This window comes from Electrophorus electricus, chromosome 11 (genome assembly GCF_041902795.1).
Source record: "Electrophorus electricus isolate QZ-2024a chromosome 11, ASM4190279v1, whole genome shotgun sequence".
Classification (NCBI taxonomy): Eukaryota; Metazoa; Chordata; class Actinopteri; order Gymnotiformes; family Gymnotidae; genus Electrophorus; species Electrophorus electricus.
Genome location: NC_137507.1, coordinates 19,090,879 through 19,107,500, shown reverse-complemented (window position 1 = coordinate 19,107,500; position 16,622 = coordinate 19,090,879). Strand labels below are relative to the sequence as shown.

General features: G+C 42.9%; 1 protein-coding gene across 20 annotated transcripts in view; it reads left to right on the top strand.

Annotated features, from left to right (window-relative positions):
• Positions 1-13,054, top strand: part of nav3 (neuron navigator 3) — a 143,000-nt gene extending 129,946 nt beyond the window's left edge. For 10 of the 20 annotated variants that reach the window (XM_081723334.1, XM_081723331.1, XM_081723332.1 and 7 more), the window contains 14 exons: positions 741-827; positions 1,823-1,976; positions 2,156-2,339; positions 3,231-3,328; positions 4,171-4,266; positions 4,985-5,153; positions 6,039-6,274; positions 6,601-6,758; positions 7,153-7,224; positions 7,980-8,176; positions 8,478-8,596; positions 8,766-8,969; positions 10,410-10,525; positions 12,371-13,054. In XM_081723334.1, coding sequence (XP_081579460.1) covers positions 741-827; positions 1,823-1,976; positions 2,156-2,339; positions 3,231-3,328; positions 4,171-4,266; positions 4,985-5,153; positions 6,039-6,274; positions 6,601-6,758; positions 7,153-7,224; positions 7,980-8,176; positions 8,478-8,596; positions 8,766-8,969; positions 10,410-10,525; positions 12,371-12,383 — 1,903 coding nt within the window. In that variant the 3' untranslated portion in view covers positions 12,384-13,054. Of the gene's footprint in view, positions 1-740; positions 828-1,822; positions 1,977-2,155; positions 2,340-3,230; positions 3,329-4,170; positions 4,267-4,984; positions 5,154-6,038; positions 6,275-6,600; positions 6,759-7,152; positions 7,225-7,979; positions 8,177-8,477; positions 8,597-8,765; positions 8,970-10,409 lie in introns of all 20 variants that reach the window. The other 10 variants (XM_081723342.1, XM_081723340.1, XM_081723336.1 and 7 more) reach the window with 6 other exon arrangements.
• Positions 13,055-16,622: the final 3,568 nt, after the last annotated feature.

Here is a 16,622-nt window from a genome sequence, read left to right as displayed (position 1 = left end):
CACATATCTTCATCCACCACAGAGTGAGTGCACACACACACACACACACACACACACACACACAGACACACACCACAGCAACACCCAGCTCTTACACATGTCTTCATCCACCACAGAGTGAGTGCACACACACACACACACACACACACACACACACACACACACACCACAGCAACACCCAGCCCTTACACATGTCTTCATCCACCACAGAGTGAGTGCACACACACACACACACACACACACACACACACACATACAAACACCACGGCAACACCCAATGCTTACACATGTCTTCATCAACCACAGAGTGAGTGCACACGCACACACACACACACACACACACACACACACACAAACACACCACAGCAACACCCAGCCTTTACACATGTCTTCATCAACCACAGAGTGAGTGTACGCACACACACACACACCAACCACCACAGCAACACACAGCCTTTACACATGTTGTCATTGACCACTGAGTTCATACAGCACAAGAAGTCTAACACGTCTTCGTTGACCACAGACATGCACATATGTATCCCCAGTAACTTCCATATTTTGATGCCTGTACACATGTGTACAGTGTCACTCTTTAATATTGATTTAATATCTATTCATCTATTCAGTTTTTTTCACTGCACTATTTCAAGCTCCGTGAATGTCTTTTCATTTTTCAGTCCGGTAGTAAAGTTCCCCTACATGTGACTGTCCTGAAATCCGTCTGTGTGTGTGTGTAGTATGTGTGTATGCGATAACAAGGCTTCCCTGATTTGGATGCCAAAGAAAAGGCAAAATGGCCACGTCATCTACAAGCACAGATCTCGGTAAAGGCAGCTTGGTGCATGCTGGGATGGCCATCCAAATAGTGCTTTAGAACAGGGGTGTCCAGCCCTGCTCCTGGAGACCTGGACTCCTGTACAGCTCATTGCCATACTAATCCACCACAACTGCTTCTAAAATTTCCTTGCGGAGGACCAGACTGAGGTTGGATCTCCAGGCGCATGTTTGGAACCCTAATGTGTGCCACATATGATGAAATCCCAGTGCATGAGGGCTACATGTAGATGCAACTTGTGTTGCCTTTGAAGTAGCAAAATAACCTGAAGTGCATAACCTAACAATGTCACTGAATTTACACACTGAATGTTTTTGAAATATTTCACCAATTTTAGCTGTAAGACGTACGTAGACCTGCAGAGTGACAGTGTGGCGTTGAGCATAGCGGCAGTAGCTGTGTGTGTGTGGTGCAGTTTTGATGAGCATGGTTGATCTCTGACCTCTGACGGGTTTGTCTGCTGTGCCTGATCTTCAGAGGTTTCCGTAGGTTCACCTGAGAACTGTTTGTCTAATGCCCCTAGCAGCCTGCTGGACCGTGCTTGAGATTGGGAGAAATTATGAACTTGTTCCCTTTCCACTTGTTTGTGTGTGTGTATGTGTGTGTGTGTGTTTGAGTATGTGAACAGTAGAACATGCTCAGTAAAAGTGTAATTCATCAGGGTATTAGTGGTTGAGGATATTAGTGGTTGTGCTTCTTGTAACTCCTCTTGTGGTGTGTGTGTGTGTGTGTGTGTGTGTGTGTGTGTGTGTGTGTGCACGTGTGTGCATGTGTATGTTTGCACGCATGCGCGCGTGTGTGCGTGCGTGCGTGTGTGCGTGTGTGTGTGTGTGTGTGTGTGTGTATGTGTGCACGCATGTGCGCGTGTGTGTGTGCGTGCGTGCGTGTGCGTGTGCGTGTGTGTGTGTGTGTGTGTGTGTGTGCGTACGTGCGTGCGTGCGTGTGTGTGTGTGTGTGTGTGTGTGTGTGTGTGTGTGTGTGCAGGCTTTGTGAGTGTACTGAGGCAGAGGCAGAGATTATTCTGCAGCTGAAGAATGAGCTCAGGGAGAAGGAGCTGAAACTGACCGACATCAGGCTGGAGGCTCTGAGCTCCGCACACCACCTGGACCAGATACGCGAGGCCATGAACCGCATGCAGGTAGGAGAGTGGGCCAGCACAAGAACCAGTCCAGCGCAGGCCAGAGGGGAGTGGGCCATTTTATTCATTATTTTGCACATATTTTTCCAAAATGCGGATACGTTTCTTGTTCCGTCCATGGACGAAAATCTTAATTTTGATTGTTTTTCTTTGTGTCTCTGTCTCATGCTTGGTGACAGAACGAGATTGAGTTACTGAAGGCAGAGAATGACAGACTAAAGTCCAGTGGAAGCTCCACCCCTGCTACGCCCGCCAAAATGGCCCGCCCCCCTTCTGAAGCCTCAAGCACCTCCTCCTCTTCCTCCCGCCAGTCACTGGGACTCTCTCTCAACAACCTCAACATAACAGAAACCATCATGTCAGGTATGGCATGTTAAGAGTGTTATTAATGGATTATTAAGGACTGCCCAAGTGTTAGTTTTCCAATGCATTGATCTCACAAGTTCAGGGTTTGTAGATTCATGATTTCCTACAGCATGCATCTCCTAATTTGCATCTCCTAATTTGCTTATTCCATGCACATTTTCCTTGCACAAAACTCCAGTCTCTCTGGAGCACCATGCGATTAAGTGCCTTGCTCGGTAGCCGACTGGATCAGGCCCAGGGCTCCTGTGCGGGCCGGGCTGTTTGGCTCAGGACGGAGCGAGGGCAGAGTGAAGCTCTCATCCGTACTGGGCAAGCCCTAATGTCACAGCGGCATCCTTGTCCCCGTCTCGGCGCCACGTGTGGCCCGACTAATTAAAATCACAAGTACTATGCTGCTGCTCGGGATTCTGGGGGACACACCAAGGAGGCTGTTAACACTCCTCAACACACCGTCATGCTGGAATGGCAGTGAAATACCAAACACCTGAGCACACACACACACACACACACACACACACACACACACACACACACACACACACACACACTGTGCTCTGGCACCTCATCCCCCACCCACATACACACACTACTTTAGACCGTAGCCCATCAAACCACTTGCAAAATACCAGCCTTCTAAAAGCATTTATTCCAGCTCGATTAGAGATCGCATCACCCACGCACAAACACACACACAATAAAGCTTGATGCATGTCATTCAGAAGCAAGGCCCCTATTCATTTATTCGCCGTTCAGCTGGGAGACATGAAAAAAGCATGTATGCGCTGACGTTGATGACTCGCACGCCGTCTCGTTGTGTGAGTCTCTTCCATTAGGCATGCTCAGCGCTGCTGTGTCTGCCCGATGACTCTGGCTTTGTGTCCTTCACAGATTTGCTCCTGGACGACAGCTGTGAGGGGAACCTGCGGAAGGAAGGCCGCAGAGTGCGGATAGTGGTCACCATCTCCGGCGAGTCCAACAGGACCAAGGTGAGCTGGAGCTTTAGATGAATAGGAGGAACTATTTCAGCACATGAGTAATTCAGTACATAGATTGCAAGGTCACCAGTTGGTCTCAGCGTCCTTTAACTAAGAGAATAAATGCAGACACGCAGCATACACAATGCAATGTATACTTTGTGCACAGTTATTAGGCAAGAGAGTATTTTGACCATTTCATCATTTTTATGCATATTTTCCATCTCCAAACTGTATATACTTGAATGCTTATTGGATGATGTGGTGATGAGGTGATGTGTATTTGTGTAATGAGGAAGGGTGCGGCCTAAGGAGATCAACACCCTATATCAAGGGGTGCATAATTATTAGGCAGCTTCTTTCCTCAGGCAAAATGGGCCAAAAAAGAGATTTAACTGATTCCGAAAAGAACAAAAAAGTTTTTAGGCGACACTTTCAGGAAAAAGTCTGCATCTTTCATGAACACCATGATTTTTATGCAGGACAATGCTCCATCGCATGCATCGAAGTACCCCACTGCGTGGCTGGCCAGTAAAGGTCTTAAAGATGAAAGAATAATGACATGGCCCCCTGCCTCACTAGACCTGAACCCTACTGAGAACCTGTGGGCCATTCTTAAACAGGAGATTTATGATGAAGGAAAACAGTACAACTCTCTGAACAGTGTCTGGGAGGCTATGGTTTCTGCTGCAGAAAAAGTTGATCGTCAACAGATTAAGAAACTGCATGAATTTTTTAATAGTCAGAAATGTTATTTGTAAATTTAAGTGAGACAATTTTTTATTTCACACATGTTGATACAAGCAATGTTAACAGTAATCTAACCATTAAATACCTCAAATGTCCAATCACAGGCAGTACAGAGTCAGGGGCATCTAATTGGCTCCATCGGGGTCAGCGGGAAGACAAAGTGGGACGTGTTGGATGGTGTGATACGACGGCTGTTCAAGGTTAGAACTCAGTATTTCTTTATTAACTAATAATGCTGCATAGGATCTTAGTACTTAATTCAGTTAGTACAGTACGTATTAAGACTTTATACTTGACACGAGCTCAGTAGTTAGTACTTTGCGCTGCTAGCACATAAGCACGAGAGTATTGGTAGTTTGTAGTACTTATTCAGTGTTTATACTGTATAAAATTTCAGCAATTCTTAGTACTCATCACTTCTTTATTAATTAGTAATAGCTCAGAAAAAGCTCAGTACTTACAGCACGCAAAGCACTTGTGACCCTTAGTACTAACTATACTTGCTACTAATACCATGTGAGGAAAGCTTAGTATTTATTGCTAAGTAATAATTGCTGAAAGAGTATTAACACTACATAAAACTACATATATTATTGATACTATGTAATACCTGAAAATTGTGCTGTACTTTTGAAAGAAATATATTAAAAACTTTCTAACATCGAACATTATGAATCTGTACAAAGTAGGCTATGAAACCTGCTATTTGGCATATGGTAAAGACCCTCTAAAGAAAGCCAACATTTTGCACTTTAACCTTGTAATCTTTTTTTTTTTTTTTTCCATTTCAAATACAATGTTCTAGAGTCCTTAGTATTTCATCTCATCTACGTGGTTTATGTGCGTGGTATGTGTGTGATTTTGGGGGACAAGCATGTGTGTTTCATGTTTATTCCTGCGTGTGGGTGTGTGGGTCAGGAGTACGTGTTTCGTGTGGACCCGCTGACGAGTCTGGGCTTGACCTCAGACAGCATAGCGAGCTACAGGATGGGCGAGATCATTCGCTCCAGTGTGTCTGAGCTCCCCGAGCTCCTGCCCTGTGGATACCTGGTGGGGGGCGGTAACACCATCAGTGTCGCTCTCAGAGGTGAGACGCGTCTCTCTGTTCCTCTCTGCCAGGTCTCCTGGAAGATGGCGCCATGAGCTACTTTGCCAGTGTCTAATGTAAAAAAAAGTAAATAAATCACAAAAACAGAACAGAAAAACGCAGCATTATATTTGCTGAGTGTTCTGAATCTTTAACTTCTGAACCAAATGAAACAAAGTTTTCAGGACATTAACCAAATAAATCTGACTTTCATCAGAGGACAGTTTCTCAACCTCCTTTATGACATAGAAATTATATTTATGTCCAATTAAAATATCTACAGCAACCACATTTACAGTGATATTTATTAACAAACCGATTCAATTCATGTTGAGGTTAATGAACTAATGGAGAGTGCAGTACTACTAGCTATCTGTCCCTAATTGTCGGGCTTAATGCAGAAGAATTATACAACACATACTAGCTGCATCTTTATTGCACATGGGATGGTTTAATTCTTCCTTTATTTGTTACTTTATTTCAAAGCTTGGTTGACTGAGAGAGAGTCAAATATGAAAGTGGAAAGATATCAGATATCGCTGGTGTAGTGGATGTAATGGATAGAAGGTACCAGATATGTGACTCCATCCGTTCCAGGGTGCATGTGTCACTACTGTCTAACAGTAGGAGCTCTTGGAGCTTGGAGTGTGTGAGGAGAGCTAACACTTTTACTATCTGTTTGTGTGTAATATAAGGATACATATACAAAAATACAAAACAATTATATAGGTTCTGTAATATGTAGCACATTTTATGCAAACAAAAAAAAAAAGAATTGGTCAAACTCACTAAATAAGATAAAATAAGTTTTAAAAAATTGTACAGTAATAATAATAATAATAATAACTATGCAGTAAATAAAGTGGCCCGTGTGTCCGTGCCCAGGTGTGAGGGAGAGCAGCATCGACAGCCTGGTGTTCGACACACTCATCCCCAAGCCCGTCATGCAGCGCTACCTGAACCTGCTGATGGAACATCGCCGGATCATCCTGTCCGGACCCAGCGGCACGGGGAAGTCCTTCCTGGCCAGGCGCCTGGCCTACTACATCATCACCAAGAGCGGCCAGGAGGTCAGCGACTGCAACGTGGCCTGCTTCAGCGTGGACCAGAAGTCCAGCACGGTGAGCGCAGGGCTCGGGAGGGCCGCGCACCACTTATAACACAAACGGCAAGCACGGGGCGCTCAAAGGTCTGCAAGGTTGACATGAGCAGGCATCCTGACTTTAGAAGAGAAAATAAGAGTCCGTAGAGGTCGAACAGACAGCACTAAAACAGGCTTTGGTATTCTTGCAAAACAAAGTGCTTAAGAAAACTTAGTGGCATGCACTTATGCACATCTGGGAGAATAATGAGTGACCTCTGACCGATTGCGTATGCTCCTGTTGGGTGTGTGGTGGGTGTCTGTGTTCATGCACACCTGTGTGTTTGCATTTGTTGGCTTTTACAGCAGGACCTGCGCCAGTATTTGTCTAGCCTAGCAGAGCAGTGCAACTCAGAAGGGAGTGAGGGAGAGCTCCCCCTGGTGGTGGTCCTGGATAATTTGCACCATATTGGATCTCTCAGTGATATCTTCAATGGCTTTCTCAACTGCAAATATCACAAATGGTAATATATCAAGTCCTAACACATGGCATTGGTGAGAATGCTCATAATAATTTATGCAGTTTAGTGTTTCCTTCTAACTTAATAATAATTACTTTATCAAAGTAGGTTTTGTATATTTAAAAAAACATGTGCCAAGAAAACATTGATACATAATCAATAAACAGCCCATAACATGTCTTTTTTTATGAAACAGTCATTATCGAGTAAACAGAAATAAGATTAAATTGTTGAAAACTAAGAAAAAGGAACAAAAAAATAAATAATTGACATACACTAAAACAAATAGTGCTTAATTGTATTTGTGAGTAAGTGTTTTGTTGGACAGTTTAGTTGGACAGTAAGAGGTTTTGTTGGACATGTGTAAAGGCTGTCTAACTTCGTGTTCCTTTTACAGCCCGTATGTCATCGGAACCATGAACCAGGGGGTGTCTTCCTCCCCCAACCTGGAGCTGCATCATAACTTCAGGTGTGGGGATCTGCCGGATCTGCGGACATCACTGGAGTTTTCTTAGCCTGCTGGGCCTGAGGTCACAGCGTGTCACGGTCATGTTGGAGCTTATAGTCTTGTTGTAGCAGAGAGATTTACAGTCTGGTGGTTGTTCATTCTAACAGTGGCGTCGTGCCAGAACCACTCGTACGAAATGATTTGTTGTTAAATCAGTTGTATAAGCAAGTCATGTACAGTAGCTTTTTTTTATTTTACTCTGACTCTATAACCCTCATGACTTCAAACCATTTCTGTGTGTGATGGTAGGGACCTTAAGTGACTCTTTCTTGTCTTTGTCAGATCTTAATTCCACTCTTGGTGTTTTTACGGTGACGTTTCATGTACTGATCTCTGAAAACAGAGTGTTTTTGTCCTGTAGATGGGGATTGATATGAAGAACACTTCCAGACAAACTGTGTAGGGCACGTATAGGGCATTTTTGGGGCCTCACACATTAAGATCTCATGAACGCACACTCTTGTACAAACAGGGCCAATTACCACAATTTGGTAAATTGATTTGCTGAATCTGATGAGGCACATGCATACTTTACAATATTCTTCCTATGGAGTAAATGGAAATGTATGAGGCCCTTTGGTGTGTCATGTCATTTCCAGGATTTCTGTCTATCACACACACACACACACACAAATACAGACACACACACACACTAATGAGACTTGTATTATGAGAGTGAAGCCCTCTGATCATGGTGCTTACACCTGTGCGTGTAGGTGGGTGTTGTGTGCAAACCACACTGAGCCTGTCAGGGGCTTCCTGGGACGATTCCTCCGTCGAAAACTCATCGAGACAGAAATTGAGAAGAACACACGTAGTAATGACCTCATCAAGATCATCGACTGGATCCCCAAAACCTGGCAACACCTCAACTCCTTCCTAGAAGCTCACAGCTCCTCAGACGTCACTATCGGTAATCCATACCCACATGCTTACCCATTCACACACATCCACACATGCACTTACATCCTATACATATTCACACAGAAAGTTTAGCAATACATGACACATTCACATCTACTGTTACCACAACCATTGGCAGCATGAGAGACACGCAAGTTTTTAAAAGTCTGAAATTAAGTCTGAAACTTAATTTTGACTCAGAGCTCAGAGGCACTTGTCATGTTAGCTTGTGTATTAGAGCCAGTTTGAGGGTTGAACAGTAAGGATTGAACAGTGTGTGTGAGGGTGTCTTAGATGTTTTGCTCTTGCAGGTCCAAGGCTCTTCCTGTCTTGTCCAATGGATGTTGATGCCTCTCGTGTGTGGTTCACTGACTTGTGGAACTTTTCTCTAGTGCCATACTTATTAGAGGCAGTGCGGGAGGGACTACAGGTAATCGCGCGCACACACACACACACACACACACACACACACACACACACACACACACACAATCTAAATCAGTACTATAAAATGTGCAGGTCTATGAATGATTAGGATAATTTCTTATGTATTCAAGTGTGACTTTTGTGTCTTACTGGCCTGTTTCTCTCCCCTGTAGCTTTATGGTAAGCGAGCAGCATGGGAGGATCCTTCCAAATGGGCCATTGACACCTACCCATGGAGCTCCGCCTCCCTGCAACACGACAGCCAATCACTGCTGCAGCTCCGGCCGGAAGATGTTGGCTATGACAGCTATGGCTCATTGAAAGATGGCGCCTCCTCCAAGCAAGTGTCCCAGAGTGACACAGAGGGAGACCCACTGGTAAACACTGTTCTCACCGTATGTCACTGGAGTCTGTCCTCAGACCTCATGAAGGGACACCCCCCTTCCAAGACCAACAAGAACCTGAACACAATCAGTTCACTTATATGCCCTGATGGAGTCTGAGAGTAGACTCCCTGAAGCATGGCTCACTGCAGGGCACAGAGGTAACTGTGAGGTGACTATGAGGTGACTGAGGTGACTGTGAGGTGAGGGTGAGGTGACTGAGGTGACTGAGGTGACTATGAGGTGACTATGAGGTGACTATGAGGTGACTGAGGTGAGGGTGAGGTGACTGAGGTGACTGAGGTAACTGTGAGGTGACTATGAGGTGACTGAGGTGACTGTGAGGTGAGGGTGAGGTGACTGAGGTGACTGTGAGGTGACGGTGAGGTGACTCGGCAGCTCATTGGTTAAAGTACTTGACTTGTAATATGAAGATTGTGGGTTTAAGCCCAACCACTGCCAAGTTGCCACTGTTGGGCCCCTGAGCAAGACCCTTAACCCTCAATTACACAAGTTGTACAATTGTACAATTACACATAATTGTAAGTCGCTTTGGGTAAAAGCATCAGATAAATCTAAGTTACTGAGGTGACTGCTTGTCACATCTTTCCACAGAGCCAGAAATGTGCAAACCAAGTGTGTATGTGTGTGTACATCAAGCAAAGATTCTTCTGACTCCAGTGGACATAACTGCAGACGTTCAGAGAGTCTGTAGTAACTTGATTTGTTTAATCCATTTGGTGGAGCCACTGACACCAAGTGTTTCATCGCTTTTCTGTAGTTATTGTATCTAGACATTGATAATTATTGTATCTAGGGATTAAGAGCAGTTTGCTCAACACACTAGAGTGGTCTTTGAACGTGTCTAAAACTGCCTGATCTCTTCTCATGTCTCCCCCCTTTTTAAACCAAAACAGACGTTCCGAGATTATAAGGTGACATGACTTCCACTGTGTCCAAATTCCAGTGATTAGTTCCTCATTAGTATATAGTAGCTCATTGATACGCGGATTGGTGTGTGTGTGTGTGTGTGTAGACTCTAGCACTTAGCTGTTTTCTTCACTGTGTGACAGTGTTGGTAGATTCCCAGTGTAATATATGCGGTACCTTGTTCTGTGTGACTGTCATGTTTTGTTTGGCTTGTGTACCAGTGGTTTAACTGTACTATAGTGGTAACATCCATCCCCATTCCTCTGTGTCTGTATGCTGTCATGTTTGCATTAGTGTCATTATGTGCCTGTTAGCGTGTGCGCACCAGTGTGTGTGTGTGTGTGTGTGTGTGTGTGTGTGTGTGTGTGTGCGAGAAAGAGACCTGGTGTTTTAAGGAAGGTAGGAATGTGCCTTTTTATGTGTGTGCATCTGTTTTCATAAGTTGCAGATGTGGTGATGACTCTTCTTTCCCACTCTCTCTGTCTCCGCCCACTCCCTTACTAGATGAATATGCTAATGAGACTACAGGAAGCTGCTAACTACTCCAGCGCCCAGAGCTGTGACAGCGACAGTGCCAGTCACCATGACGACCTTCTAGACTCTTCCCTCGAGTCGGCCCTGTAAGCCCCACCATGAGGAAGAGCCTTCTTCCTATTGGTTTATCAGCATAACAGATCCGATGGCTCACTGGGCGTTAGTGGGCAGTATAGATGGCCGCTCTAGTGCCCCTGCTGGGAGACCTGCCCCCTCTGAGGCTGAAGAGGCAGAGAAGAGATGCCTGGACAGTGCTGGAAGCACACAAAACACTGGTGAAATGTGCAATTAAAAAAAAATAACCAAACAAACAAAAATAACAACTGGAAGTCTTTGTTTGTTTTCATTTGGTTAGCGATCTCCATGTTAACTAACGTTGTTTACACGAGTAGGAGTCTTTGTTCAGTTCACCGAGGTGCTGCAGTGAGGAAAAGGGCAACATACCCAGTCCAGACCTCAGTAAACCTGGTGCTGCTGCAGTGCCGAAATTAGTTCTCTAGTTTATGCTCATTCCCACCCGGCGACATTCACGCCAAACCAACAAGCACAAGTGCTTCTCGTGTCATGTCTGCTACTGTGAAGCTCTTCACCACTCGCACCACTCAGTACACTGCCAAGCGTGCAACAACAACAGCCCCTTTATAGTCGCCCTCGACAACCTGACTCAAGCTTGCAGTGCGGTAGTCTCGTCCCTTTGAATCAGTGACCATGCGTGCAGTTCCTTTTCTCTCCCCAGCGGAGCAGCAGAGAGGTAACGAGTGACGAGGATGTGTGCATGGATGAAGGAGGAAACTAGCCTGATTCTGGTGCTTTTATTGCTGCCTTATATGTGCTGAGCTCTGGCAGACAGTTCAGTAGGCCTGTATTCTTAAGACCGTGGATGTGCAGAAAAGCGGCGTCTCCCAGTGGCGCGGCACTTTAGGATGGAATTTTAAACCCGATATCCCGATATATGCCACGTCCACATATTTTATTTTTGTTACCTGACAAGTGAGTTAGAATTAAGACACACTATTGAAAAATATGTTCAAATGTATAATAATTAAGGGGATGGGATAACTTTATGTAATCCCAGCTGAGCTGGGAAAAACAACCAAGATGAGCACAACTCTGACAAGTTGCTTCACTAGCATGCTGTTTGAGATATGAGTGTGCTTGTATGTGTGTTTGTCTGTGTGTGTGTGTGTGTGTGTGTGTGTGTGTGTGTGTGTGTGTATGTATGTGTGTATGTATGTGTGTATGTATGTGTGTGTGTATGTGTGTGTGTGTGTGTCTGTGTTCATTTCTGTGTATGTATGTGTCTAGAGGCATTTGGAATGTTTTGGGGTTTTTTTCTCAGTGCACAAGCTTGTGTGCAGACATTTGAATTGATCCATTAGGTTTTTTTGTTCTGCAGTTGAGAGTGTGAGTTGTAAATATCCAAGTCTTGCACAGTTTTTCAAAGATGCATTCTACCTAGTCAAAGTTGCAGACCTGCTCTTCTTGCCTAACAGAAAGCAGTAATTGTTTTAAAGAGGAAAAAAATGCAAACCAGCAAGCTAACCAGTCTTAGTATGTTATGTAATGACTGGTGATTACAACTGCAGCAGTCTAATACAGTGAAGGTAAAATGATTTTATAATGTAGAACATATTACTGTTCCCTGTCAGAGGTGCAAAATCATATGCAAATCAAATCAGCTAATTCATTAACACTAGATTTGATTCATTAACAGTAGATTTGGACATGTTTGCTTCAGTTCCTCTCCATTCTTTACAGATTAAATGTAATTTCTGGTAAAGTTGGCATTAAGGGGAAAAAAAGAACAAAATAATCCAACATTTACGCAAAATATAGGGATACCATTTTACTGTGAAATAATTTTAATTTCGCAAGACTTTGCACAAGTGCTTTTTTCTGATTTGTTTACAAAAAGTGAATCTTTGTTTCAGCCTGCTGTTCTAAAGGTGCAGAGTACTAAACACACCAGGTGCTATGGGTGACCTTTCCAACAGAGCCAACCCGACCTCAGGTTGACCCCACCCTCTCGCCACTCTGAGTGGGAGCCTCAGATTCACCTCCTCAGGCACACGTCACATAGAACCACATCAAATTCTGCATGCCTTTCTTCATTGGTCGATCCCTCGGTATTTTTTAAATTATTATTTTAATTATTTTGTTATATTTTCTTCCTCAGTATTTTTCCCACTTGAAGAAAAGAGATACAGAGCTAGTCCTGTACTTTTAAATGTTGTGCCTGTGTGTTGTTTGCTGATTGGTGATCTTATCTCACGTCAAAGCATCAATCAATTTCTACCCCCCAAATCTCATCCTCGACTGCCTAAAACCATTTGAAACTAAACAAACCCTAAACATTGTGATTGTGTCTGTGGATCTTGACCTGTTTTTCTTTTCTTTTGTCTTTTTTAATCACTTAATTGCAAATACATTTTGGTGAGAGCATGGCATTACTACTTTCAGAGTATTTCTTTTCAGGTGGAACATTTGTGCGTAAATGTTTTATATTTTGTACATTTGTAAGTAACATATCATGTAAATAGCAAGAGACCACAATTTAAATCATCTGAAGAATTTTGTAGTCTTTGTAAAACCCTAATAAATGGTGTTTGGTGTCACCTGAGAATTTTTATTTCTGTTGTTGTTCCATAAACACGTTAATATCCTTTACATACACATATAAACACACATACAAAATCTGATGAACAGTGACCTTGTAGACAGAAACTGACCAGTAATGAATGGTCTGGATGTTGGCTGATTCATGATGCCTGTCTCACACTCGCACACACACGCACGCACGCACGCACACACACACACACACACACACACACACACACACACACACACATATATATATATATATATATATATATATATATGAAACACACCCAGTACACGAATAAATAATTATTTGCTATGCACAAACTGCAACAAAATAGCAGAAACTCTTTCACACCTTCATGCTTTAAAATTTTCAATTTGCAAATGACAAAAACCTTTTTTAGTGCTCCACTGATACAACATATGAATTAAAATAACTAAAAATTGACTTATTTGTTCACCATGACTATACATGAAATTGTGGATCTGCATAAATCAATTTCATAAAATTATTAAACCTCTATTTTTTTTTCCATCTTAGAATAAGTATATATTTCCATATGTGCAGACATATTCAAATTGTGAAAGATTGCATAAAGAAAATTTGTTACCAAGGCAAATTTAGAATAAGATAAACTACCCAATCAAATGTACAGAATACATTTATTTGTTCAGTCCTGATTATTTGAAATATAACAATACCTTTTAGATCGCTCAAGCACACTGATTTTCTAAACTATCAACTACAATCAGGAGAATAATATGAGCCATGTGAGTCTATAGAAGCTGGATGAGATGAAACATTTCAGCTTTATGGTCATTCTTAGATCACGTCTGTAGTGAGGTCCTCTGAGCAGCTGTCTATGTCACGAGTCTGGTATATCTGTAAGTGAGCTCTGGTTTTCATTCACTGCTCTGTTTTCCTGAGACAGCCCATTGCTGTTTGAAATAACCTGTCATAACTTCAGACTCTGTCTCTCTTGACACTTGAAATGTTGTTGGGTTAGTTCTGCTTCAGGCTGCACTGCATTTTGGATAACCCAGGGATAATCAATAGATCAGACTGAACTGAACCCAGGAATAATCAATGATCAGACTGAACGGAACCTGCAAAGCCTGTAGCAATTCACATCTTCAGGAGAATCTGAAGCCAGTAATCTCAACCTCTTCTCTTAAAGGACAGTAAACATGACTGCTCTTCAAGTCATTTAATCTCCTTCCTCTCCTTTTCCTTTCCTGATAATTAACCTCTGTGTATGTGTGTTAGAAAAAAATATATAAGGAAAAGGACTGGGGTTAGGCACACCCTCATTTAATACTGTAATCTTGGTCCAGATTCCAGTCCATCACTGTCCAACAACAACTTCTCCAATGATTTCAACTGAAGCTTTTCTTTATGGAAAGGTTGATTTTAATTAAACTTCATTACGTTCAGTTTCTAGGAGCAGCAAGAATGGTGTGTGTAAATATGAGCAAAACATTTAAACATAAAACTGCCACACTTCCTATGAACCCTAGTACATTTACATTTACATTTATGGCATTTGGCAGACACTCGTCTCCAGAGCGACTTACAAAGGTGCTTTGTCATTTACTCATGGAATACATCCTAGCCAGTACAGTAGGTTAGAGTCCAATATACCAATGATCTAGAATACTGTAAAAATGCAGGGATCACTGCTGATACATGGAAGTACAAAATGAATAAACTCTATCTCAGATAACAATCAGTGCAATAAACAATAAGTACTAGAGTTAATCAACATAGGAGCAGTCAACATCAGTGCAATAAACAATACACTATAATAAGTAAAGTTTCAGTTAGTCAATGTAGGAGCAGGGTCAGTGGTCATTTAAATAGTCCACAAATAGATGGGTCTTCAGTCTTCATTTGAAGACTGCAAGGGACTCTGCTGTCCATACAGCAAGCAGAAGTTATTTTCACCATCTAGGAGCCAGGAAAGAGAATGTTCGATGCTTGTCTTCCATGAGACTTGAAGCATGGTATTTCATACCAAGCCGTACTTGAGGTTTTAAGTATTCAAGGTACAGATCGAGCTTTGGACACTGACATCATGTATGGAGGGTCTGGTCCATTTTTGGCTTTGTTGGCAAGCATCAAGGTTTTAAATCTCATGCATGCAGCTACTGGAAGCCAATGAAGGAAGAGCAGCAGTGGAGTGACGCGTGAACTTCGTAAGATTGAAGATCAGTCATGTTGCTACATTCTGGACCAGTTGTAGAGGTCTGATGGCTCTTAGACGAAGACCAGCAAGTAATGAATTGCAGTAGTCTAGCTCTGAGATCACAAGAGACTGCACAAGCATCTGGGCAACTTCCTGTGAGAGAAAAGGCAGAATCCTTCGTATGTTACAAAGGAGAAATCTGCAAGACCAGGTTAGATTTGAAACATGAGTTGAGAACAACAACTAGTTGTCTAAAGTTATGCCCAGGCTATGGGCAGATGGTGATACCAGGGAGTTCTTGAAGGAAACTGTGAGGTCATGGTAAGGGCTGGGCGTTCCTGGGATATACAGAAGCTCAGTTTTACTAGGGTTGAGCTTCAAGTGGTGGGCTGTCATCCATGATGTAATGTCAGTCAAGCATGTTGAGATATGTCTGGAGACATGTGTGTCAGAGGGTGGAAAAATTGGGTTTTGCCAGCATAGCATTGGTATGAGAAGCCATGAGAAGATATTATGGGTATGAGAAGAACTAAAACCATTTCCATGCAGAGCCAGTCACACCAAGGCTGGAGAGAGCAGAGAGGAGAATGCTGTGGTTTACTGTGTCAAAGGCTGCCAAAAGGTCCAGAAGAATCAAGACAGATGACCATTTGGCAGCTTTAGCAGCATGGATTTTCTGTGCTATTAGGGCTATTTGTGTCAGTTTGTAGCCAGACTGATAGGGATCGTGCAGCTGGTTCTGGGTGGAGAAGAGAAGGGAATATGGAGGGCAGTAGATGGCAATGATGTGAAATTTGGTGGGGAAAGACACTTTAATATCATGAAATTCAAAAGAAGAGAAGGAAAGAGGAGTGAAATGAGGATTGAAAGAATATTCTTTTACCTGATCGTTTACTTGCTTCTGTCCATTGAGATAAAGATGAAAGGATTGACTGGTAGCTAGAAAATCCCCTTTGTTCTTTGCAGTGCCCTCCAGGTAAAATATACATCCCCATTGCATTCAGAGAATACCTAATCACCTGGGCTCCTTCGCCCTTTTCAGCATTCTGGCCATCCTGGCAAAACCTGAAACCAGCAGCTTTTAGCCGTGGTTAATGGTGGGAAAATGTGTTAGTGAACTTCAATATGTGTTCCTGTACTGTCTGCTCTCAATGCAAAGCCCTTAAAGTGCTACCTGTAGGGAAACTCTCACCCTTTCCCATACCGTATTACCCATCTTACCATTAAGAAGTAGATTTTGTGACTAATCTCCCCACTTCTCATTCATTCACCACCATTATCAAAGTTATCGATAGGTTTTCTATGGGAGTCAGGTTCAATCCTCTTTCTGGTCTGCCTTCCAAAATGCTTAATTTTGTCCTCGCTTTTTTGGTATTCCTGAGGTCAGTTTTTGATC